At 33.0% G+C, this 25,287-nt stretch overlaps 1 protein-coding gene across 17 annotated transcripts in view; it reads left to right on the top strand.

The window, feature by feature from the left end:
- The window catches only part of LOC128178789 (unconventional myosin-IXa-like), a 66,252-nt gene that overhangs the window by 30,496 nt on the left and 10,469 nt on the right, over positions 1-25,287 (top strand). For 10 of the 17 annotated variants that reach the window (XM_052846117.1, XM_052846119.1, XM_052846124.1 and 7 more), the window contains exons 11-36: positions 6,087-6,221; positions 6,341-6,462; positions 9,068-9,209; positions 9,446-9,536; positions 9,667-9,768; positions 9,937-10,015; positions 11,872-12,045; positions 12,411-12,450; positions 12,547-12,648; positions 13,536-13,616; positions 13,850-13,960; positions 14,185-14,307; positions 14,439-14,588; positions 14,770-14,948; positions 15,274-15,429; positions 15,947-16,120; positions 17,470-17,497; positions 17,826-17,945; positions 19,297-19,477; positions 20,471-20,539; positions 21,547-21,636; positions 22,726-23,003; positions 23,300-23,413; positions 23,664-23,897; positions 24,158-24,263; positions 24,476-24,549. In XM_052846117.1, coding sequence (XP_052702077.1) covers positions 6,087-6,221; positions 6,341-6,462; positions 9,068-9,209; positions 9,446-9,536; positions 9,667-9,768; positions 9,937-10,015; positions 11,872-12,045; positions 12,411-12,450; positions 12,547-12,648; positions 13,536-13,616; positions 13,850-13,960; positions 14,185-14,307; positions 14,439-14,588; positions 14,770-14,948; positions 15,274-15,429; positions 15,947-16,120; positions 17,470-17,497; positions 17,826-17,945; positions 19,297-19,477; positions 20,471-20,539; positions 21,547-21,636; positions 22,726-23,003; positions 23,300-23,413; positions 23,664-23,897; positions 24,158-24,263; positions 24,476-24,549 — 3,255 coding nt within the window. Of the gene's footprint in view, positions 1-6,086; positions 6,222-6,340; positions 6,463-9,067; positions 9,210-9,445; positions 9,537-9,666; positions 9,769-9,936; positions 10,016-11,237; positions 11,283-11,871; positions 12,046-12,410; positions 12,451-12,546; positions 12,649-13,535; positions 13,617-13,849; positions 13,961-14,184; positions 14,308-14,438; positions 14,589-14,769; positions 14,949-15,273; positions 15,430-15,946; positions 16,121-17,469; positions 17,498-17,825; positions 17,946-19,296; positions 19,478-19,754; positions 19,767-20,470; positions 20,540-21,546; positions 21,637-22,725; positions 23,004-23,299; positions 23,414-23,663; positions 23,898-24,157; positions 24,264-24,475; positions 24,550-25,287 lie in introns of all 17 variants that reach the window. The other 7 variants (XM_052846123.1, XM_052846120.1, XM_052846121.1 and 4 more) reach the window with 7 other exon arrangements.

A 25,287-nucleotide genomic window follows, 5' to 3' on the forward strand; every position in this document is an offset into this window, starting at 1 on the left:
GCAGGAATCCCATGCTGGCATCTTATTATATTGTGCTACTGCTACTACATGTATTATGCTTACCTAAATTGGTCAACATCATAATGATAATCCAATTAAAACACAATAATGAATTCCTTTAGCTGATCTTAACTACCGTAATCCTTTTCTGCATACGGAAAACACAGACATGTATATATGGGTGTTGCTAAAACGCGGAACGGAAAACGGAACGGAATGGAAAATATCATCACGTTTATCCCTTAAAAAGGGTATAGACTGGCCAGAAACGATTTACTTTGTATCTTTTATTTATATCTAATGAATGATTATCAACATGTTGCTATCTTATTAATATTCATATGAATGTCTATCAATTATAGGGTATCGGGTTCGTTCGCCCTATCCACCTGTTCGCCTTAGTCCGTTCGCTCTAGGTCCGTTCGCTCTAATTATCGTTCGCCCAAATTATCGTCGCTCTAAACCTCGTTCGCCCCTTGTTTATTAATAAACCACATTATAAGTTATTTCATTTACCTTAATAACTAAAAACTTATTAACTTTTATTTATTCGTATATCAAAAAAGACGTACCTGGTATAATTGTAAGGTTTTATTGCCGTAAATTGTCGATAACTGCTTTCTTGATTTCATAATGATCCGCTTGGTGTTTTTTTTTAACAATTAAAGAAATTGACACCTTAATTGGCTCATTGAGAAGCTTAGCAGATGATTATTACCTATTCTACAATGTATTTTTGAAGAATTTACGTAACGCAATAGAGAGCTCTAGACGTTGCCTGGTTTGATTTTCCGAATTATATATTGGGACTATAGTCTGTCGATCCCAAAATATTCATGCAGCACATTTGGACGATTTATAATGGAAAATGTTGACATCTTTTCTCCATTTGGAAGTCACTCAGAAGACCTTGCACAATTTTTCAACACCATCATCCGGGTCTGTTAAAATGCAAAACCCCGTAGACTTCTTTATTTTTAGCCGTGTATTTATACCAGCTGATAAGCTAGAGAGAACGTTTTAAAGAAAGAATAATGAGAATGTTTAATGCTTCTAAAAGAGAATCGCTTGAACCCTGAGGTATATATAAATATACAGCAAAAAGTGAATCGAGGATAATTTGGGACAGAATATAGTGGTCAACGCATGTAATGTTAATTTTGAGGAAATAAATATTCTTGAATAAATAATCTAATATTGCTAATCTTTCAAAAAAAATTAAAAAGGTACATAAAGTATATTGTTTTAGCATACTTAACAAATCTATGAGGTAAATAACATTAGATAAGATTTTCCGTTTTCCTTCCGTACTGTTTTCCGTTCCGCGTTTTAGCAACACCCATGTATGTATACACGTGAACCCATCTAATCGAAGAGCTGGGTAAAACTAGTACCCGCTAATGAGACATGCAAACCTGTGTTGTGTACGTAACTTCAGACAAAGATCAGTCATTTGTAACATGCATGTATTTTTATGACCTATTCTTCAAATCCACTTGCACTATTTTATTAGGTAAATAACAGCTTTAAGGTGGTGCAGGACACCTGCATATTGTGATGTACATGTATACTTCCTATTGAGATAAACAATAAAGTATGTTGACTATTGATTAAATATTTACCCCCCAAATAATGTTACCTAACATTGAAGCGCAATGGGTTAGAGCGTTTACATGTCTGTAAGAGCATTGGGGTCCAAGGTGTATTTTTGGTAATTTACGAATTTTCATGGGGAGGGGGGGTCTGGACCCCTCACTCCCACCCCTTCTCTAAATCTGTGCACACGATGATGTTCATGTAGGCACACAGAAGCAAATCTAAAACCGGCAACCGCCACGGGGAGGGGGCATAATTTAATTTTTAATTTTGTTTGTAATAATTATATAGACCATTATACTTCCTATGACATAAAATGTTAAGATTATTGATTAACTGAAAATTCACTGCAAACAGTTCTACCCCAAATTGCACATAAAGTGCTGCTCATGTCACGATGTGTATTATCATATGGGCAGGGATCTCATCCTTCAGTTATGAAAATTATAATTTTTAAATGTATTACCGGAGTTTGCATGTAGCCTTCATTTTTAATTAAACTGGTATAAAACAGTGTTATTTAGGGGCAAACACATGGTGCGGGTATTACTGTCTAATGACAGCATCTAGTTAATTTTAATGTGACATTTTCCAATCATATCCCCATGAGAAATATGTAAAATTAATGTTTGTTTTTGGATGTTGCCTTGTGTGGAAAGAAATATTTTTGTTCATTACATTTGTTCATCACAGGTTGCAATAGTGTGCATATGAGATCAGGTTACCCATACTTACCATAAATTATTAACTAAAAATATTTAGCTGCCGAAAAATATTTTTTTTTAATTTTCAAAGTATTATGATGAATTTCGAGAAACTTAATTATGAATATTGTGACTTGACCATAAGGTATGAGGATGGAAACAAATTAGAATCTAATCCCTGCATTAACACACTTACATACATTGTTTTTCATCCAATACTTTAATAGAGAGAATAGTATAGACAAATGTAATATAAATCAAAGTACTGAAGTACTGACGGGAGTTGATTTTATCGATTATCATTTATTCAAAATCAACGATACGTGATTTTGCATGGCAAGTAGTATCAGTAATCGAAATATTTCTGAGAAATTGTATGGATCCAGGCAAGATTGAACTCTTGTCTTTTTCAACCAAATGCTCAACTGTCTCCGTTTATCTCAGACAAGCAAGAGAGACTCTGTTTTGTCGTATATTAACGGAGACAACCAAGTGTCTGGTTGAACGAGACTACATTGAACTCTAGCGTAGGAATACATATGACTTTAAAAAATATTAAACTGTTTGTACAATTTAAAATCTTTCTATTTTCATGGTATTTATAAAAAAGTTTTCTTGAAAAACAATGCTTCAGAATAAATAGCATTGAATTTATCTATTATTTTCAAGAACTAAGTGTTGTCAGCAGTATAATTGATTTGTGCTTGTACTTACAGCAAAACTCGTTTATAACGAATTTCAAGGGACCATAGAAAAAGCTTCGTTATAGCCGTAATTCGCTATACGTTTATAACGAATTCGTAAAAAATATTATAGCGAATTCGTTATAAAATAATTAAGGGTTTTTCCGGCTAACAGTTTTCTAAACTATCGTAAGTTATAAAATTAGTATTACCTTCATATACAAAAAATGTCAATATAACCATTTCATTTCAATTTTTAAAAAAAAATTCCGTATACTATTTGAATTTGAGTATTTTATATATGCATCTTAAAATTCCATGTTTCTTCAATGAAATTTGAAATGGAAAATATTCATTATAAAACTGATAAAATACGTTAAAATTTTGTCAGCGGGGGTCATAAAATTACTTCGTTATAGCCGTAAATTCGTTATAGCCGTGTTCGTTATATACATCAATTTTCTATAGGTTTATATATGAAATTTGCCGACATGAATAATAATTCGTTATAGCCGTAAATTCGCTATATCCGTGTTCGTTATATTCGAGTTTTGCTGTATATAGGTCCAAACACTGTTTCATTTTCGCTTTGCATGAGTAAATGCATAGGAGAGTTGATTAAAATCAACTCCCAAAAAGTATGCTGAAAAATAACAAAGTTAAAACAGAGCAGAAAATAATGATTTGAAAAAATCTAAGTCAAAGAAAAGTTCAGAAAATATACCCTGTAAATAAACAAGTCCAATAAAAGCACAAAAAGTATGCTGGAAAAAAAATCCAGTTCAAAAACCAAAGTGGAAAAATTATAAGTCCAAGTCAATTACAAAAAAATGTTTAGATCTTTTGATCTGAGGACCTGTTTGATGGAGTACAAAATTAAAAAAAAAAAAAGTACCGTATTTTTCGGAAATTAGGTCGATACTTTTTTTTCCTGACACGTGGACCTCGCCCTATTCATCGCTTCGCCCAATTTATGTTTTTTTTTTTGGTTGGAAAATTTGATATGAAATTTTGCAAAAATTTATGCAACCCTCCAATAAAATCATGAGTATTTACTATAATACTGCTTGAATTTCTGTATAAAAATCGTATGGATTTTAATCAACAACAATCAATATACTGTAGTATTTATCATTTAAACAAAATTAAATGTAAATAGATTTATTTCTTCTTACATTTCTTACTTAGATCACTGACTGAATCATGTTTCGATCATTATTATATGCTGTCATGCATTTTGATTGTGTGCTTACGATAAACAGGAAATCGATTTCGCGCGGTAAAAGTAAAATGAGAACCGTACAAAGGGTAATTACGGGGGAAAAATATCGTCGAGTAGAAATTAAAAAAAAACAATTTGTTTTCATAATAGAATACATGAACAAGTTTTTTTCTGTATATTCAACATAAAACTTTCGATGAAATTTTAGCCAGGTGTCTCTGAAATCAGTCTGGGTAGCGCTTACTTTGTTTATGCACAGTTGAACTCTCGGCACGTGCTACTCATGCCGGCAGGCTTCAATAAGATCAGAGGTTGACTCGTGTGTATATACACGGTAAAAAGTCACACAGAGACACAGGGTGGCATGTGCTACCATAGTCATGCCTCCAGGCTAGGTTACTATCCCCCGGTTAACACCAGTTTGTACACATGGCAGGGAAGTAATAAAAAACGATCTTAAATTAAAACCGGCCGTACTGAATTAATTGGTTTGAAAATTTTGATGCAATTTCAGACATTTTCTTACGATGTTTTCAAAAAATACATTTTATTTCCCTTTTGTTTAAAACTGTGAAATAAGATTAAAGGCTACTATATGATAACGTTATTGGTTTAAACCATTTATTCATTAAAACTAGCGGTAATTTTTCGACCAATTCTTCGAAGTCGACCTATTTATACATTTTTTTATTTTTTGGCTAAAAACGGCCTCCTTTGCCCAATAAACCGTATCGACCTAATTTTCGAAAAGTACGGTACTTATAAAATATGTACATGTACTAAAAGCACGGAAAAAGTGTACTTTTTCAAACTTTGTTTTGGTATGGAATAATATTGGTATTGATTTAGCCAGTGGTAGATGATGAGCAATTTGAGACAGAAACTATGTCTGTTTTTTCTCGTTGACATCTGTCACAGTTATCAGTACATGTGTATAGTTGGGCAAAGGTATTTTTCACTCAACTTGCCCATACAAATGAAAAGAATCAATTGGTGTGGTGGTCACACTGTACAATGTTCTAATGGCCTTTTTCATTTTGTTTGTGTTTTCCCACTAAGCTGGAGAAATCAGCAGCCATTGGCTTGGAAATCAAAAGTGAAATGACATCATGTGACTGCATATCTGTAATTGTAATATTAAACTATGTATATAAAAACAAAGAATGCCTTAAAATTTTAGCATGACGTATATATTTTACAAATATATGAAGTCATTTAGTTCATTTTTGTACATCAGAAAGGATTGCAGAATTTTTCGCATGAATTTACAAAACCTTTAGAAACCTTTTTTTAGTAACAAATTAGATTTTTATACTTTCTTATGCAGGATAAGTACATAAAGAATTTGTTTTATAATTATACAATGATGATGATGATTATATTGATGCACACAAATAAAAATCATTGACAACCAATATTGATATAAATTGTGGTCTTCTAAGAGATCAGTAGCATCCAATGAAAAAACCTAAATGACCATTTTTTGTCATCATCTACAAGATAGCATGATGAAAATTAATTTTTTGAAAATGAAAAACAATTGTTAATTTAAATCATAAATCTGTTGGGTAAAGAATTGGGTTCAGTAATGATAAGAAGGCCAACGAGATATGTATTTAAACTTCATATTTCCCAGGTTGTTTTTAAAAAAAAATTATTCTATATTATAGAAGCATGCGATTAACACGTGTGCATTTGAGTACTCTCAATACTTTGATGTTTGTGTGAGTTTAAGTTTTCCATGTAATAACGTTGAGTTTATTGGATGGCATTTTGAGTAAGATAAAGAAGTATTTGGTTGTATTTATGAACATAAAATAAATTGTCAGACATTATAATATGATGTACTTTTAATCCCATTTTTTATTCATATATTTGCAGGGAAATTCAATAGGTGTTCTAGACATATTTGGATTCGAGGATTTCAGCAAAAACAGCTTTGAGCAGTTTTGCATAAATTATGCAAATGAGCATCTACAGTATTATTTTAATCAACACATTTTTAAATTTGAACAAGTAAGTACCATGTGTAATTCATTCACATTCATTTCATATAAGTTTTCAAAGTTTGAAGCTAACTTGATTTTATGATGTATATTTTTTGTTTCTGTAAATTTGGGTATTTCTAATTGCAGGAAGAGTACAAAAAGGAGGGGATTCAATGGAAGAACATCGAGTTTATAGACAACACCGGTTGTCTGGAGCTCTTCTCAAAGAGGCCTGATGGACTCTTTAGTCTGTTGGATGAAGAGTGCAAGTAGGTGTACTGCCGCGCAATGAAATACAGGCTTCTGTGCATTTGAAATGTGTTTGAAGCAAGCTTTGTGATAGAGCATTTAGAGTGTAGAAGATCGCAGGTTTTAGTGTCTTGACATGAATAATATGTTTTACGGTGCGACCGTTGGGGCGAGCGCAGCAGGTGATCAAAATGAATTATGATAAATCAATAAAAATAAAAGTAATGACGTAAAGTAAATGAATTTGAATGCAAAATAAAATAAATATACCTATTTTTCCAGTACATTTTCATTATTCATAAGATTTTTTATTTATTTATATACCAATCTGATTAAAATCAGATCTTTGTAACGCTCCGAAATTCTGATAGTCGCTAACCAAAGTGTAGCGACATCAGAATTTGTCGGAACGGATCAAAGATCTGATTTTAATCAGATTGTTTATATACTGGTCGCACGCCAATATAGAATTTATCTCAGATAAAATGTTGTTGAATAATAAAGATTTTAACATAATGTACTTTGCAGTTTATTTCCTCTTTTCTTGCACCAGACATTTTTATTAAACTTACAAATAAAAATTGACTCATCACAGATTCCCCCTCCCTCGTTTAAACAAAAATCAAATTTACGTATAAAAAAATTTGTTGATCACATAAGGAAAATGGATCCCCCGGGAGCATGTATTATCGTAAATAGTAGTGAAAATAAAGACACTTTTGAGCAGCTAAAGAGCTAAAGGCATACCACGCACTCCCCATTCCCCACCCCGATTAGAATTTTCCTGATTTTGAGAATTTTATTTTCTTTTTGCTTATGAAGATTTTTTGAATGATGTTGCCACGCCCCATTTAAAAAACGTTCCTGGAAATTACCGTAAATATAGTGAATAAAATAATTGTGAGCATTCATCCATAGAGAGCAAGTTACAGCTGTTTCCTATCTCTGAAGAAATGTCCCGATTCGTTAGCTCTGCAAGATTTTGAGAAGATTTTGGTATTTATATTTCAGCAGATTTACAATAACTACTTAGAGTAGTTTCCCCTTATTGTGACGTCAAAGTTCACGTCAGTCAAGTGTAGTCTGTCTCTTTGAAAACACACTAGAAAAAACTACGCGAAAAATACTGTTTGGTTTACTTAAAAAGCATGATGTTCTGGAAATTACACAATTTATCTGTTTCTCAAAAGTTTTACTTTGATTCTCGCGAGATGGTATCCAGTCTAGTGAGATCGGCCGACATTGAGGAATTGCATTGTGGGTCTAAATTTACTGACTCCGAAAAATTCTGTCGGATCAATGTGTAAGAAATCCATTGTGACGTCACTCGAAAGGACGATAACTCCGGAAATTGGCGTTGTTTCAATGCATGTACGTAGTCTTTTATCTTGTTCTCGTGAGAGTGTGAAATGGGAAACCATAATTACAGGGAACTACTGGGACGATTAAAACAAGGCATTACTGGTCCGATTTACTGACGCCAAAAAAATCCGTTGAATGAATGTGCAAATAGTCCGAATTTTCTATTCACACACGCCTTGCCGGTAGAGCTCGCTTCGCGCCGGCGCTGCGCGCCGGCGAGCTGCGCTCGCTATAAAGGACTATATATGATAAGGGCCTAAAATGGCCCCCTTAAGTGAACATCATCATTTTACTATCATTCTTTGTTTTCTTAGCACAGATATGTATGTGATATGTTTACATCATATTCATTTTGGTTCAAGTGCCCACAATTTAGAAATATGACATTGTAAAGACAACCTTTTCCCGCCATTTTTGCATTTTTAGCGTAAAACAGCTTGCTTTCATGCAGTTTTTCCTTCCGAAAAAATAGAGCGCATTCTTTAACAAATAAAATATTTTAATCAGAGATGTATATAGCCAAGACTAATAAGTGACAAAAAAATTTTCCTTGTTCAAGCATGCGCTCTATATATCCCATTCGTAAATAGATAAGAAAAATGTCAATTTTTGGCTGATTTTGATTGAATTATAGAAATGGCGTCACTTCTGACGTCATATACTGCCTGTGAGTGCAAATAAATCAAATAAATAGATGAAAAATATAATTTATATCAACTCTTCTAAAAAACTAGTTAACATTTTATTGTACCCGAAACATTTAAAAAATGGCGAATTATGGGGGCCAAATTTAACTCTTATCATATTTAGTTCTTTAGTCCAAAACTGAGCCTGACTATTAAAGAGAGAGGCTTGGTTTGGGGGTTGGAGGGTTGGCTGTTTATCAGTATTTTTAATCAAATTGGATTATCAAGATGGATTAGACAATGATCTGATGTACATATCAATTGATTAATGCCAGGAAATACCTCTTCTTTAAGATTTGCTGCTGTGGTTTCATTAATATTTGTCGGCATTAATTTTCAAAATTTTTGTAAAAATGACAGTTTCAGAGATACATAAATTTTTGGACAATGGTCCATAAAATCTCTTAATAAAATCTTTTCCAGAAATATGATATTTGATTTTATTGATAGTTTAATAACAAAATTCACAAAAAGTGGTGGTCAACGAATATTGATGAAACAGTATTGTTATCTTCATAAACAGTCATTATGTATTGTATTCACGTGGCATATTGCAGGTGTTAATCACTTATTTCAGTTTTCCTGGTGCTACAAATGAAACGCTGCTCTCCAAATTCAACCATCATCACAAAGGCAAAACATACTACCAAGTGCCAAACGTCAGAGAAGAAGCGTTTGCAGTTTTACATTATGCAGGCAAAGTCAAATATCAGATCAAGGTAAGAATTGACATAGTTTCATTTCTTGCTATAAACATGTGTTATTGAATGCATTGTCTAGCCAGGCTCGATCTATTACCCTTGAGTCATTCAGAAGACCTTTTGAAAGACTGTTAATTTTACATAATTATGAACTACATTGTATTAGTCATAAATTAGCTTCCATTGAAAACGTTTGTTTTTTTTCCAATAAAACTTCAAAAGACAATTTAAGCTAAAATCTAAAAATTGAACAGGATTTCCGAGAGAAGAATGTGGATCAGGTTCGGCCAGATATCGTCGGAGTCTTAAAGAGCAGCAATTTATCCTTCCTCAGGGAACTCATGGGTGAGACCGACTAAATCAGCCATTCCCTCTTGACTTTTCATCGAAGTCGTACTCTTTTACATCCTTTTTCACCTGTATGATTGACATGTTTTTCGTGAAACTGTGCCTGTAATTTACACTTTTTTTGCAGGTTTGGACCCAGTTGCAGTACTAAGATGGTCCATCATTAAAACTCTAGTCAAAAGTGTTTTCGCTTTCATAGCAGCAGGACGAAGTTACAGAAGCAATGGGGGTATGTTGTCATCGCTGATAACTGTTGTCTATCATTTCATAAAAACACAAAAAATTTAATTTGGGATTAAACTTTTAATAACCCATATATGTTGCATTACCAGTGGTACTCTGGAATTAATTAGATTAATTTTTAAGGTAAAAAATATTTGTGTTTGGTTTTGTTAAGGAGTAAAGAAAGAAGTGCAGAAACAAAATAGGAAGAACTCCTTTGACTTTAATCTAGTGGCGGGGGAAAACCTACTGAAGTAAGTCATGTTTACGGTATTTCCTTGTCTGGTGACCTATGTAAATCTACCTGTATACCGCTGGTACATACAAGGAAGAAATGTAAATCTACATGTACACCGCTGGTATATACAAGGAAGTTATCAGTAGTTTATTTTTTTTTTATTATCAATTATTTGTCTCAAGTTATTCTCAACTGGTTGCTTTGGGCAGCAAACATAACCTTTGACCTTTGACCTCCTCTTGTCTTTTAAGTATGCCAGTATGTACATTTCTTCTACTCCAATATTACTGTTATCTATTACTTTTACATGTATGTTCCTATAAATAGATCTGTTGTTTTATATATTTGATTACCCGGTATGTTATTTTATAATTGATATCCTGTGATTTATCTCTTTGCAAGTATAATGAGATGGCAATTTTCCCTTAAAATAAATCTGAAGAAAAGTTTGTGGATTTAGCAAGAGGGAAAAAATTGAATTTTTTTAATACATGTAGTTAACTTTTGGTATCTGAAACACTGAGGTTACACATAATAATGTATGCTAATTTGTTTTCTAAAAAATATTACTTTTACTGGTATAGGATTGGAAGTTAAAAGACTAAGGAAAACTCCAATAATTTTTGTTTAACATTTACAAGCTAAAAACCCCCTTAAAAAATGGCTTTCTTTCTGTTTAAAATCAGAATCTTCATGTATAATTCAAGACGTCAAACTTATATAAGTTTAATTTGAAATGAGTTTAGAAGAAATATAAAAATTAATAGATTGACCTCTTGCCCAAGATAAGATAAAAAGAATTAAAATAAGCTTGTACAATATGAGGCGAAAAACGATCTTTTCCACAAGTTAGAGTGGATTTGATTTACATATTTCTGGCATTTAGCGATGAACTTGATTTAGCAGAAGCGGCTTTCCGCTAAATACGCTAAAAAGTATACACCGCTAAATGTAATATGTTTACAGTGTAGATGTACCTTATCTTATATGTGTTTTCAATTCAGTATTATTTCAAATAATATACATAGTTCCTTATTTATATAAGAATGTCAAAGTTCAAGCAGAACTTGAGGGTGGAGGTTGGAGGGTTGGAGAATTGGTATCCATTTCTGATATTATACTGTTGCTTGATCAATATGTCCCAACATTGGCTTTGATTTGTAGTTCTTTGTCCTGATTTTTTAAGTTGCGTGTAATTTCATGGTGCCTCCATCTTTTATGTTATTGTCAAACCACAGATTCTACACTATAGCCAGTACCATGAAACTGATACGCTCCATTCAGTAAGTGTGGAAGGAAGCCTGAGAATATTTTTTCTGTCTTAAGTGTGGGCTTGCTGAATGGCGTGAATCTCTTTTTAACCAAAAAAACATTTAAAAAAAAACAACAGAAAACTAAAACTAAGTTTAGAAATTTTGTTTTATTTTTTCACAATGAATTTTATTCTCATTTTTATTTTTCTATTTTTTAAATTTTGTTTTTGATTTTATTTTTTGTTTAGTAATTGAAATCAAAAAAATTCTCCTGACCATTTTTAAATTCTTTGAAATGTAGAATAATATCAAAATCAGTTGGTTTATAATCTTTCCAAATGTTTTAAATCCTGAAATGAATTTCGAGTGAATTGATAAAAATAAAAGATCAAAGTAAAATTCTCTTACATTTTGGTTGCATGGTTGTGTAGTTTTATCTATTTTGTATGTGTGTGTAAACATGTGTACATTTCTGCTCAGTTATTTCCTTACCTCTTGAAATTTTTTATGCGTTGTAATTGTTGCTTTATTGTAGCTAGATATAGATCTGCTTATTGTCGCTTCCCTTGCATGGTCATATATATGTATATAGAGTTCTCTCCTCCTGATTTCCCTGCAGTAGTCAACACAAGCGAGGGCATCCAGTGTACACACCTGTACACATCCTCCCCGACATGGACGACAGTGGTCTCCCCGACGAAGAGGTTTTCTTGGACCTTCAGCGCAGTCCTAGTGAAGTCCACATGTCCGATGAGGAAATGCGGATTTACAGAAGAGCCAAATTCGTTATGTTGTATGTTTCTTTGCATGTCAGCATCTTGCATGACTCTTTTTAACTTTTTTCTTTATGTCCTATTTTTAGCTTCTTTTTTTCTCTCTCTCAACATGATAATCAATTATGAGGATGTTTGCCATGTAAAACTTAAAAAAAAAAGTTTATGAAATATTATGAAATATTAGCTAGCATATAAGATCTATCAATCCATTAAAATGAAATCAAAAGTACAATTTATTTTCTTTGCACAGTTTGAACTTTGGATTTAATTGTTTCCGTTCTAATTGTTCTATGGTTTTTTATATATTTTTTATTGGTCTGTCATAAATATACATAGATATATTACATTTAATAGATCTGTGGTGTATCTTCTTTTGTTTCAGGAAAAACAAATCATTCCGACCAAAGCCAAGACCTCCAACTGTAAGTTCATGCAATGCCATGTTATGAAAAAGCATTTACTCAGTCTATGAATACTTTTTGTGAATTTTGATTTTGAAATTATTATTTTTTTTATAGATGCTGAGGGATATCAAGACTCTGAAAGCCATAGCTAGTCGTACCATGTGTAACAGATTCACTTCCAAAAAGCAACCTGCGAGTGTCAGTGCACAGTTCCAGGTAAGTCTTCCTGTTTTATTATACCTCGATCTGTAAATATATTCTACTTAGAATTACAACAAATAAACATGCTGTTTTATTTAACTCTGAAATAGTTTTTCTGCCATCTGCCCATGGTGAACTACTCACCTGCTGCCTTAGATTTCCTTCAGAGCACCTCTGGTGTAATCCCAAGTAGCTACGTTAAACGTTTGCCATTTTGAATATATATTTTTAAGTGAAACAGGTTTTAAATTGATATATATTTCAAGATCAATTATTATGTGAGAAACAGATTACAGTTGTCTTTTTTATTCTTTCCCTACAAAATGTCTTCATTATAATTGATAAAAGAGACATTTTGTAGGGAAAGAATACCAAATAAAGAAGAAAAAAATGTTGTTCACATGCTTATTTTCAGTTTCTACAAGTTTGAAAACATGTATACCCCCATGTCACTTAATCAACTTGACCATGGGAAAGTGGCATAAATTAATTTTTCTTCCAAGATTTTTCAAGAGAATTATTTGAATTATAGTCTTTATTTTTAAGAGGTAGCCCCGTGATAAGATTTAATTTAGTATTTTTATAAGAACTGTGTGAGACATGAGAAATATGTTATTTGAAAGCATTTAAAACCTTATAAACATGCCAAAAATTATACATTGGTCATCCTCTAAAGCAATATTGTAAATCGAAGGTCTGTACAATAAGTATGTGCTTTTAAAACCAGTAATGATAAATACCTATTTTCAATACAGTGTATACAGAACTATCAATAGGGGCCCATCTTAAGCAGTTAGCGCATTTAATAATATAAATGATATGATCTAGAAAATATCTACCAATGCTGATTCAGTATAGAAACATTCCAGCAAGATTTATTTTATTTACTTTTATTTTTACAGTGGTCGTTGTCAAAGTTAATGGCTACACTACAACAGGCAAATCCATTTTTCATCAGATGTATTAAGTCCAATGCTGACAAGGTATCTTTTTTTTTTTAATTTTTATAATGGAAACAAAGTGCAAGTTGGCAAGAGGTTATCTGCAACTTTGCTTTCGTTTCTTGTTTGGGACCAAAACTAAATATCCTTGATATGAAGTTTGCAAAATATTGAAGTAATCAATACATGTCCTATTTTTAATGCAATGATAGTGAAATGTATGGGGGGAAAAATTAGATACAAGATTTTACAAAGTGTTGTCCATTGCATTGTAGCTTCCCTGTACCTTTGATGATGTGCTAGTCCTTAGGCAGCTGAGATACACTGGAATGCTGGCCACCGTCAAAATACGACAATCGGGATACAACTATAGGCTCACTTTTGAGGTAATTAAAATCACAAATTCAAACACAGTTCTGGTACCATGGATGTATATATTTCAGCATTCACTTGACACACAAATCAATGTAAAACAAACATCCTTGTTAACACATGTTTTTCTGGATGAATTTTCAACAGCTTGTGAGTTGTTAAGTGATGACTTAAAACGTGTGAAAGCTCAGGTACATGTATATACATTTTAATGTTTATTTCTTTGCCTTTTTTCCAGGAATTTATTCAGCTTTACAAGATCATTCTACCAAAGGGTCTCCTGAGTTCGAAGGAAGATGTAACCACGTTTCTAGAATCCATGAACTTAAATAAGGATAATTACCAGATTGGTATTACAAAGGTAAGGGGACATTACTCTTTAAGATTCTGTAAATGACATTTTACAAGAACACAGTATTAAAGAATGACAATTTTGGGGAAAAAATGTTTCTTTAAACAGAATTTTTCCATTATGTTGGTTTCTTTCACCAGGTTTTCCTCCGAGAATCTGAAAAAATTTTCCTGGATGAGTCCCTCCATTCAGCTATCATGTTGCGTGTAGTAAGAATCCAGCGCTGGTTTAAAACTATTCTGGAGCGCAGGCATTTTGTTTCCCTGCGTAGTAGCACTGTGGTAATACAGGTAAAATAACATTTCATACAAAAATGTTACATAGAAAAAAATTCCCTTTGTAGAAAAAGAACATAATTGAAGGGAAATAAATAAAGATTCTTTTGATTAAATAAAATAAAATGATGGAGATTTGAAGAAACATGTCCAATAGTTTGCCCATCTGTTTGTATGTAAATGTTTGGTGTTTCAGGCTATCATCAGAATGTACCTGGCCAAACAGCGTAAGCAGAAGCTGATCCGACAACTGCGGGCGGTTGTGACGATTCAGCGTTTCGTGCGAGGCTGGAAAGCCAGACGGAAATACTTCACTACCATCAACGCGGTGATACTTATACAGAGCTGGTACAAGGGAGCTAGAATACGCAGACAGTAAGGCTGTGTTCATAGTTACAAAACATGAAGTGGGGAAAAATAGCCCTTTTTTATTCTTGAATGTTTTCATTGTTTTACTGTTTTAAAGGGAGTAATCTTAATATGAAGAGTATTGATGATGAGAGAAAAAATTATGATATCTTGTCTTGCACTTGATTTTGATATTCATAACTGAATAATGGTGGAAATCAGTAATTTTGAACATGAAGTTTAGAATTTACCATTCGCTTAATGTAATTTATATCCTCCATTACGAGCTGTCAAGGGGCAACAAGATGTTACATTTAATGCAAACACTCACATAACTCAAAACAATACACAGGTACAAAGGACAAATTGAGGAGGCTTTAGAGAGACGGCGGAAACAGGAAGAAGAGGAGAGACAGCGTCAGAAGCAGGTGGACACAACCAGCGATGAGGGTGTACTCAGTACGGAGGAGCTGGATCACGTCCCATCCGAGGACCGACGTCACTCCGAGTAAGTAATCGAACCCACCCCCTCACAGCCACCAATCATCTAATGATACACACATTCCTGTATACTGGGCATTGTTAACACATATATTTTATTAATATTTATATTCATGACACCAAAAGCTTGGTTTTTTTTTTTTTACACCATTTACCTGTCTGAGGTGTATCATTATATATATATGTATATATAGAAATATGTATCAGTAGTCAAATGATACATGTATTTGCATCTAACAATACATGATATGCATGACTGACTCTAAATGTGTGATTTTTCTCTCTATCACGTACCTATTTTTTTTTTTTTGCAAGAAAGAGATACATTGAGCAAAAACATCCTGAATTCAGATATAAAAATTATACTGAAAACAAAATTAATAAGAAACTTTGCTTCCTTTTTTTCTGCTTGATTTGGAGAAGCTTATGAAACTAGAAGACCCCAATATTCAAAATTCATATCTTTTAAATTGCAAGACTTAGTCACGTTAGCATCTTGTTGTTATCCTTTACCTGCAAACCAGGAGCAGTGGAATCCACGAAGTGGAGGATTCCGAATCCGATACAGTGGACGCCAAGATCAAAGACAAGTCCACTCCTCACACAAGTCCTGTCAACCCCCAAACAGTAGTTTTGGTACAGCCCACCATCAAACTTCCAGATGATGAATTTCTTAAACAGTCTCATTCCACCTCTAGGTAAACTGCCAAGCCAGAGAGAGCTAGCACTTGGTTCCCAGTTGGTCGTTAGTTCCACTGCTTTCACTTTCATTTCAGTTTTCAGTCATACTTTTTTTTTTCTTCAGAGAAATAAACCCAACAACATTTCATTTCACTTGCTACCTCATTTCCCCAGCACTTTCTTTGTTTTCTTATAAACAGATTTTTAGTGGTGTTGTTTGTGTACATGTATGTAGTTTGCTTTGAATGTTCATGGTTTGTCTCCTTAACCAGAAAGAAACAGACAACCTTCTGAACTCTCATTCTCCTAACCAAATGTTTATTAGTTCAGTTGTGTCATGTTCCCTTATTTAACACTGATCCTTGCACCAACCCTTGTAGAGTTTGTTGATGTTTGTTGACTTTTCATGCTTCATACACTGTAGATAGAAAGAGCTTGTGCTTTCATGTCCACCCTCACTTTCAATTACAGTACACAAGGTTTTTTGGTTTTTTTTGGGGGGGGGGGGGGGTAGATATTAGTAACTTGTGAAGAATTTTAATAAATTGTTTATTGTATAACCGGTATATTTCATTTGATTTAAAAACTGTATGATGAGGGGGAAAAGTTATAGACTTTAGAAATGCTAGAGCTGCTGCATTTGTATTTATTCAATTGACCCGTTGGACCCTTTCTGGTCCAAACTTGATTTTTAGAATAAACTTCATACTAGATAATTGCAAATGAATTACTCCCTGAATGTGGTTTTCCAACTCCAGAGTCAATAAGAATATTTATCAAACCTCAATCCAAAAACTGTTCAAATGCACAATCTGACCACCCCCCCCCCCCCCCCCCCCCCCCTTCTCCTTCTCCCATATCCATTTTTTTTTATCCAAAAGAAAAGGACAAGGCTCTTTCTTCATTAATACCAATGTAATAAAATCTTTTGGTATAACAAATTTCAGATTAACATTATTCAATGAAATTGGTATTTTTGTTCTTAACCAGTATTTGTATATGTATATTTTCAACAATGGCTTTTTTGTTTGCTATGTTGTTTTATGTCTGAAGAATTCTTTTCAGCTATATGAATGATTGTAACATCAATTTTGCATTGTGATTCTAACTGATTCAGTTTATTAATTGTCAAAGAATTGTTTTAAATTTGATAGGCCAACACTAAGATCATTGATTTGCATAAGTTTGCTTTTAAGTGTATAAAAATCATATATTGTCTTAATATCAACTATATTGTTTAAAAACCATGCATTGTCCAAAAAATTTCTGATGACAAGAACTTATTAATTTCTGAAATTTAAAATTCCTTCAGTTACTTTTCATGCATAGGATAAATCAGTAATACAATATTTTTGTTATTTTTCAGAGTTTCAAATCTTGCAAAATCCTTTCAGGTAAGAGACAATGCTTGAATCTGAATGACTACAATTAAACTTGTATCTTCATGTTTTTTCATTTTCTAAAAGCATGGGGTTTATAAGCGTTATTTAAATAAGAATTTCTTTCCAAGTGTGAAATGTACATGTAGCTTTATAGAGGAAATACAAACCCATGTAACTATATATATTGTTTTTGATTTACCTGTACATGTATAACATACCCTTGTTTTTATACATATTCTTAATTCAAAAGTGTGCAAGTCTTACATTTGGGACACTTATGAAAATTAAAAAAGCTATAGCAATGTGATAGTTACCTGTTCATGTGGGTACGTTTTAATAGGGCTCACATAAGGAGGGTGCCAGTCATAAAACGATATTTATAGAACGCGGACCCCACCACAAACTTAGAACCAGGTCGTTTCCCGCCCCACTGGCCAAACAAGAATCGTTTTCTGATTTGGTAGGTCCGGTGGATGTCGTGTGAGCAATGCTTTCCATGGTGTATTTATACATTGTGTATCCGCATCCTTTGTTGATTTTGTGTTGGCTTTTTAATGTAAACCTGTGCTGTTGTATCGACTCAGTGTTTCTTCTCCTTAGATTATATTGGCCAGTAGTTTTGTTACCAATAGAATTTTCTTTTTGAATTATCAGTATATAATTTTATATATAGTTTATTTGACTTAGAGAGTTTTCTTCATTTGATATTTTTTTTAGGTAGTAACTGTATTAGCAATAGATTCATTTTCCTGAATAATGAATGAAGTATCCTGTTTTATTAATAGTTAGCACAGTAGATCTAGGCTGTTAAAAGTCATACCAATGCAAAATTTAGTCTTATAGTCTTTATCTAAAGGGTATATATCAACAAGGGAAGTAAATCAATCAGGTCAACATGAGAGAAAATATCCTGCAATATTGAACAGTTATTTTAATCCGATTTCTAGAGGCGATTAATTTATTTCACAAATCACTATTTTAACTGATGAAAATTTTGGCCATTATGGATCATATTAGAAAATATTTAAAACTTTTGTTTTTGCGTAGACAAATTTAGGTGACAAAGAGGAATTCACAAAGATTGAAAACCAACTTTGTATAAAAGTTGGTTTACAGTACTCAAATTAATCACGTTTCTCACAATTTGAGATGGCTGTCTCTCCTGTTAAAAATTTTGTTTAACACAGTGATGATGCAAAAATGAAATAAATTGTGCAATTCCATTGAAATAACATCAGTATAATTTGCATCATCAAGTTAATCAAATTGAAATTTACATAAAAAAAGGAGTTTAAATATGTGATAATTTTTTGTCATGATTTGTGATGTGACGTATATCATTTCTATCCAACTTGTTTGGTTTCTTCCCCCCTTGCCAAGACTTTGGGATAGACTGTTGGATAAGAATCAAACTGTAACATTACAAATCATAAGAGGAAAGGTCCCATGTATATAAGCAGGATGAAGATGCTCAAGTACATGTTTATGTTTGTAGCCAGATTTTGTTGGATGTTGTGCTTTAGCAAAGCTTTTGTGTAATATATGTTGGAATTTTAGTATATGTTTGTGTGTGTGTGTAGAAGTGTGGATTATTCTCTTATATATGCTTTATATAACATGAAGTTTTAATGTATTGTTATAATCAAGAAAATTTATCAATAGAATATAAAGCTAGAGTGATATTTAACCTATACCATGCATGTAATCAAATAATGGGGTCATTCTGTGTTAGATTTTATCAGATTCTGAAATTGGATTTAAAAAAAAAATGAATGTGAATTTATGAAAATTTGTTTTTCTTTGGTTTACAGGAACCTTCCACCCCCTCCCCCACCCTTCTGTCCCCCTCCCGTCTCAAAACTTTGGAGGAGGTGCTGAGTAGGAACCGTGAGATAACCGGGGAACCCGCCACCTCTCCGGTCGGAGATTTCTCCGCAGCCCACAAAAGTCCGTTCAGGAAAGCACGCAGACATTTCAAGAACTTTGTTGGAGGTAATGTTTGTTTAAAATTTGTATAAATCCAAATGCAAAAACACTCTACATAGAGAACACAGAAAGATCATCGTAGGTGTAGACTTATCATTCATGTTGTCTTATACATTTCTTTCTTTTCGTTTAAAGTTTCTCTGATAAGACTCATTTCAAAGAATATATGTTCATATGTAGTATTTAAGTTATAGGGAAATGTTATCGTTGTAATTCAGTCTCTTCAGTAATAGTTTTGAGTAGAGATATTCATCTTTTTTTTTTTTATTATCGTTTGTTACAGGAAGTCTAAAAGGCAAGGATCATAATATCATTTGACATGTATAGTCATCGAGACATAATCATATGGAGAATGGATCAGTGCATGCCATCCTTGTCTTATTTTGCATTTTGTTTGTTCTCTGTTTTGAAATATCTGACCTTCTCTTAGTATATTTGTATAAGTCTCATTGTGAAAGTGACAAAAATAAGGGATGAGAAAAGGCGCATTTCTCTATATTATTATGTCTCGTGTAATCATTCAACCTAATATCCAGTGGGTTTTATTTTATTAGATATTAGTTCAAATTGGCTTACTAACAAAAATTTTTATTAAGGACACTGCCTTTTTTTGTGTATAAAAATTAGCACTGTAGATTCCTTTGGATGTAAATTAACGAAAATGTAGATTTAAAATCTATGAATATTACTAATGAAAATTTGAGATTGGCTATTAGTCAACAACAAAAAAAGAAATAAAAATGTTTTATTTGATAGGATTTTTTGTTTGATTTACCAAACATTTTTTGAAAAAAAAACTTGTTTAAAAAATTTATGACCACTCCCCATCCCCACCCATTTTCCCTTCCAGTAAAAATGTTCATTTGAAATAACAGTATTGTCGACATCAATTGCCTCTCCTGTTATGACAGTTAAGTTCTCATTTTTTTGTGCTTTTTAAAAAAAAAATTTATTTAAAAGAATAAGTGTAGGAATTCTCTTGTTTGTTTTATTGATAAGAAGCAACGAGCTGTATGCCACCAATCGGATCTCGATCTTCCTCCTTCCGATTTCTGCGACACAGAAGCAGTGAGTAAACCTGCAGGCTAAGCATGGTTGACTTTGACTCGGCTTTGACCTTTTAAAACTAAACTACGCTACTTTTTTTTCATCAAAAACAGTTTCCGTATTTGATGATTCAATCCTTTTCAAAGCATGGAAGTCTTGTATTTGAATTTCATACCCATTAAAAAGATCTTTCATTATATTAAAGTTCCATGCATATCCATGTATATCAGATTGAGATAAGACGCACTGTAAATGTAAGAATATGAATATTTATTTTCAATTCTTAAGTGTAGCAAATATTGCTTTGTGTCTGACAATATTCCATAAAAATGATTTGAATTGACTTTTGCCATTTTTTTTAATACAAACGAAAATGTATACTGGTACATGTACTATAAACTTTAACAATTCCTATTGATGATTATAAAATAACACCACTAGTACATATCTACCGTATACTTAAACATTATGCATGTAAAATATCCAGGGAATGAAGCCTGCGACTAAACAGTTTCCAAAGAACCTGTATCTAATTGTATTATTTTGTATACCGAGATTCATTCTCCAATCTAACTTGTGCCAATGGCCTCTATGATACCTCATTACTCATTGCATCAGCCATTTTCAATACATTCTGTCATATCCATTCATGTATTATGTACCTTGAAGTGGCTAGGAAACTAGCCGGTACATTTGTCAGTGTTTGAGGTTGAACTGTTAATGCAGTGTAGACTTATATAACATCACAAGTTCACTTTTTATATTTTGATTGCAGTGCAAAATTGTGTGATTACTTTATAAATTACTTCTAACAATTTGTAGTTCTACTTTTTTTGTCCCAATCCTTTTCTATTTTAAATTTCTTATTCACAATTTTATTTGTTGGATTTCTTAATTTCGATATTAATTTCATCATCAGTTGATCTACTGGTAACACAAGCCTTCTTTCATTGTTGAAAAAGTGACTGAAGTCATTTCATGGAGTTTTGTTTAGTATTAAAATAACAGAGAATGTATAAATTTGACAGGTAAAAGACAGGCCAAGAAAGATGGAGTGGATGACAGTGATGAAGAAACAGCTGCTCCTGTCCAAATCAAGCCAAAGCGCCCTCATAAACGTAAGTATACAGTCGTATATTGAAGTCACTAGAGATCTAGAGGGAACTTACTGGATGGATTTGAAAATTCTCTGGGATGCTTCATGTGTGGTATATTCTTTAATGTCATAGACTTTGTTGTTGGTTTTTTAATGCAGAAAAGATGTTTAGTACCGAAGTGAAAAGTTTTATCCATATGACACACCTAGCTTTGAATGGGAAAGATAATGCTCTGGTCAGGTTTTATTTAGAAGTGTGTGTATCACCACATAAAGGTGGAAGAACAAACATGGCATATAGTGATTCATTGCCAAATTAGCTTGCTAAAGTGACAGAGATTTGAAGGCTCTAAGGGTCAGAGAATTGGGGTTGTATGTATATGTGTAAATTTTCTTAATCTCTGTTTAATAATAGAGCTTATGATTGCATTGAATACTAGTATTGCAAGAAAAGATCTTTTATTAATGTTGGGATTCTGTATTATGTTTTTATGGACAATTTTATGATAGCAGTTATGTTGGATATTACTCTTGGCTATGTTTCATTGCTTCAGGAGAGCTAAATACAGTCTTCAGAGTAAGTAAACTGCTTCTTGTCCCAAATGTGAGGACAACTTCAGGGTTTTCCAAATATTGTAATAGGTATATACTGTGGTTTCATAAATGCCCCCAGGCACTTTTATGAATAAAGTGAAAACTTGCAGTTTCTAATTTGTTCCTAATGTTCTTTCATTGGTGAACATTTTATTCTACTGTGGTTTCATCAATATTCGTTGAATACCAATTGTCGTGGATTTCGTTGTTAAGTTGATCCACGAAATTAAATGTTCATTGAAGTTCAATTTCAACTAACATTTTGTATTGATAGGATCATTGGCCACGAAATTACGTATCCTTGAAACTGTGGATTTCAGAAAATCCACGAAATTTGATACCCACGAAAATTAATGAAACCACAGTATATGTAACATCAAATAATAAAATCAAAGAAAATCATGCAGTGTTCTTTGGATAATGATGAAGCCTATTACCATAAACTTGACAAATGGCTACTTTGACACCTCAACTGTGCAAATTGATACCTGAAACCTCATGATTTCTATTCTTTCAGTGGGTGTGCAAGTATTGCCTACAGAGGGCACACAACCTCCATCATCACCGGCTTCTCCGACCGAAGGCAAAGCAGCAGAAGACTTACGTTCTTCCAGTGAAGATCTTCCACGTAAGGGGCGAAAGAAGCCACGCCACAAACCTGCCATCAGACGAAATGAGTCTCCGGCACGTGGGAACTGGAAGGTAGAGGGAACCTCCGAGTGGCAGTATCCTGCAGATCTAGTCATCACAGACTTTGGCGAGTTTGCTAACCTGGATATCTTCATTTACAAAAAGGTACTGGCAGTTCTAAAGCTCCTTGTGGAATGGGCATTCAGTCAGTATGAATCTAAATGTGTTCAGCTGCTGGCTTAGAAATGCATTGTGGTGTTGTTTTATAAATTTGGATTGAAACTTTTTTATGTGCTGGAAACTAGATGAGTTTGTTGTTTTAAACATTTTAATAGCAGTATGTTCAAACCTAAATATGGTGTATACAAATCAATATCAGGTTTAAAGAAAGACAACTCTTCAGAGGAATGAATATATGGGAGAAAATCTTGTCTTACAAACATCTCTGTGTATATTTTCAGCTTAAAGATTACACTAGAGACAAAAAGAAGGAAACTATATTTGACAAAGTGTTTAAGCGGTCATTAAGTGCCTTCCATAAGGAGATGCAGGCCACAATATCTGTAGAAAAACAGGTCAGACTTTATATAAGTACCTTTTTCATATGCAATTTCAAATGCAACATATGTACAATGGAGAACAAATATATGTATACCAGTTATTTGGATTTTTGTAAAAAAAAAAAAAAATAATAATAATTCAAAAACTTATTTTTAGAAATCACTGTAATTATTTGTTGAAATTGAATTCAAAACATGAAAATTAATTTTTTTCATAGTTCACAAATCTTAAGAGAAAAATAAAAAGTAGATTTTTTTTGGACAGAAAGGAGAGATTCATTTGCCATACAGAAATCTGCTGACCAAGTTCGCCTTGACCTTGGAGGCCGAGGTGAAACTGGAGAGGACCAATGCTTCGTTCCCTGTGACGATGGGGGTCAACGCATTCCGTGGCTTTCTGGATGAATTCATCAAACATCACAAGAAAGAGAAAAAGAAGCAAGACAAGAAGGTGGACAACAAGAATCAGAAGCAAGAGAAGACCAAAAAAGATGTCTATGTGAGTAGTCGGAGAAAACTTGGATGAAAACTTTGATTGCATGTACATAGGAAAGATAATCCATTATCAGATTTTATATTTTGAGATCAAAGTATAAATTCAAGGACTGACTTGAATATTTTTCCAGCAGGTCAACGGTTTTATTATATATATATTGTAAAGAACTTATTTTGTATGAACATGTGTATGTACATGTAAATGATAGTTTGTAAACACTTATGATTTGGGTTAATGGGTTCTATCTGGTTGAATCATTTAAGGAGTTCTTGGGACACAAGTATTGTCTGACCCAGTTTGGTATACCGACTTTCTGTGAGTTCTGCTCCAACATTATATGGATCATGGAGAAGGGAAGCGTGTGCCAAGGTAAGCAACAGTAGAGGCTGTGTCTGACCAAGAAAATGTGAAAGGTCAAGGAAAAAAGACTTCAAAACATATTTATCATGGAAATATTTTATTCCAATTGTAAATTTTAGAATGACAGAAGAATTATTCGTTATGAATTATTGAATGGATTCAACAAAACACAAATATGACATGTTGTTTTAATGGTTAATTTTTTGTGTGTGTGTTTTCAGTGTGTAGATATACGTGCCATAAGAGATGTGTGAACAAATCAACGAGCATGTGTAAAGGAGCACAGGACAATCAGGTAAACCAAGACGAAGCACAATCTAGTCAACATTCTGACAAATTGCACTCATTCCCTATTAGTCCTCCTGTTTTAAGTTTCTGACTGAATATTTGATATGAGTTATCTTTCTTAGTATAGAAAAATCTTGTATGCCTTCATAAATATACACTTGAAGTTTTTTTGAGTGTTTTTGATTTGATGAAATGATAGAATAGATAACAAAAAACCCTCTCTACTACAATGGATTGCATTTTCCCCAAAATGTAATACAGTACATGCATTATATCCAGACTTTTGCTTTGTAACCACCAATAATCCAAGCACTTGATTATAGAAAACTTGTCTCACTTTCATTGTATTCCTTCTAACAAGAAACATTGAAGAAGACATTTTGTAATTTCAGGCCTTTCACAAGGACAAACGACCTTTGTCCCCAAAATCTCGAGCTCGGCACTTACTGTCCGAGCCGTTCAGGCCCCGAGTTGAGTCTCTGGACCAAGCTCGGCCCACCGTGCTGGCTCTAATTGTCCATCTCAATAAAATGGCTCAGGTTATTATAGACCATACTGAAATGGCAAGGGGTCTAGATACATTCTCATATCTAAATGTAGTTCTGTACAAAACTAACAGAAGTGTCATTGAAGTGTTACATGTTATTTTTGTTTTGTTTTAGGTAAATGCTAGAAAACAGCTTTCGTTTCAGTGTGGAATAAACTAAGAGAAAAATAAAAACATAATATCATGCAAAATGCAAAT

This window comes from Crassostrea angulata, chromosome 3, assembly GCF_025612915.1.
Source record: "Crassostrea angulata isolate pt1a10 chromosome 3, ASM2561291v2, whole genome shotgun sequence".
NCBI lineage: Eukaryota > Metazoa > Mollusca > Bivalvia > Ostreida > Ostreidae > Magallana > Magallana angulata.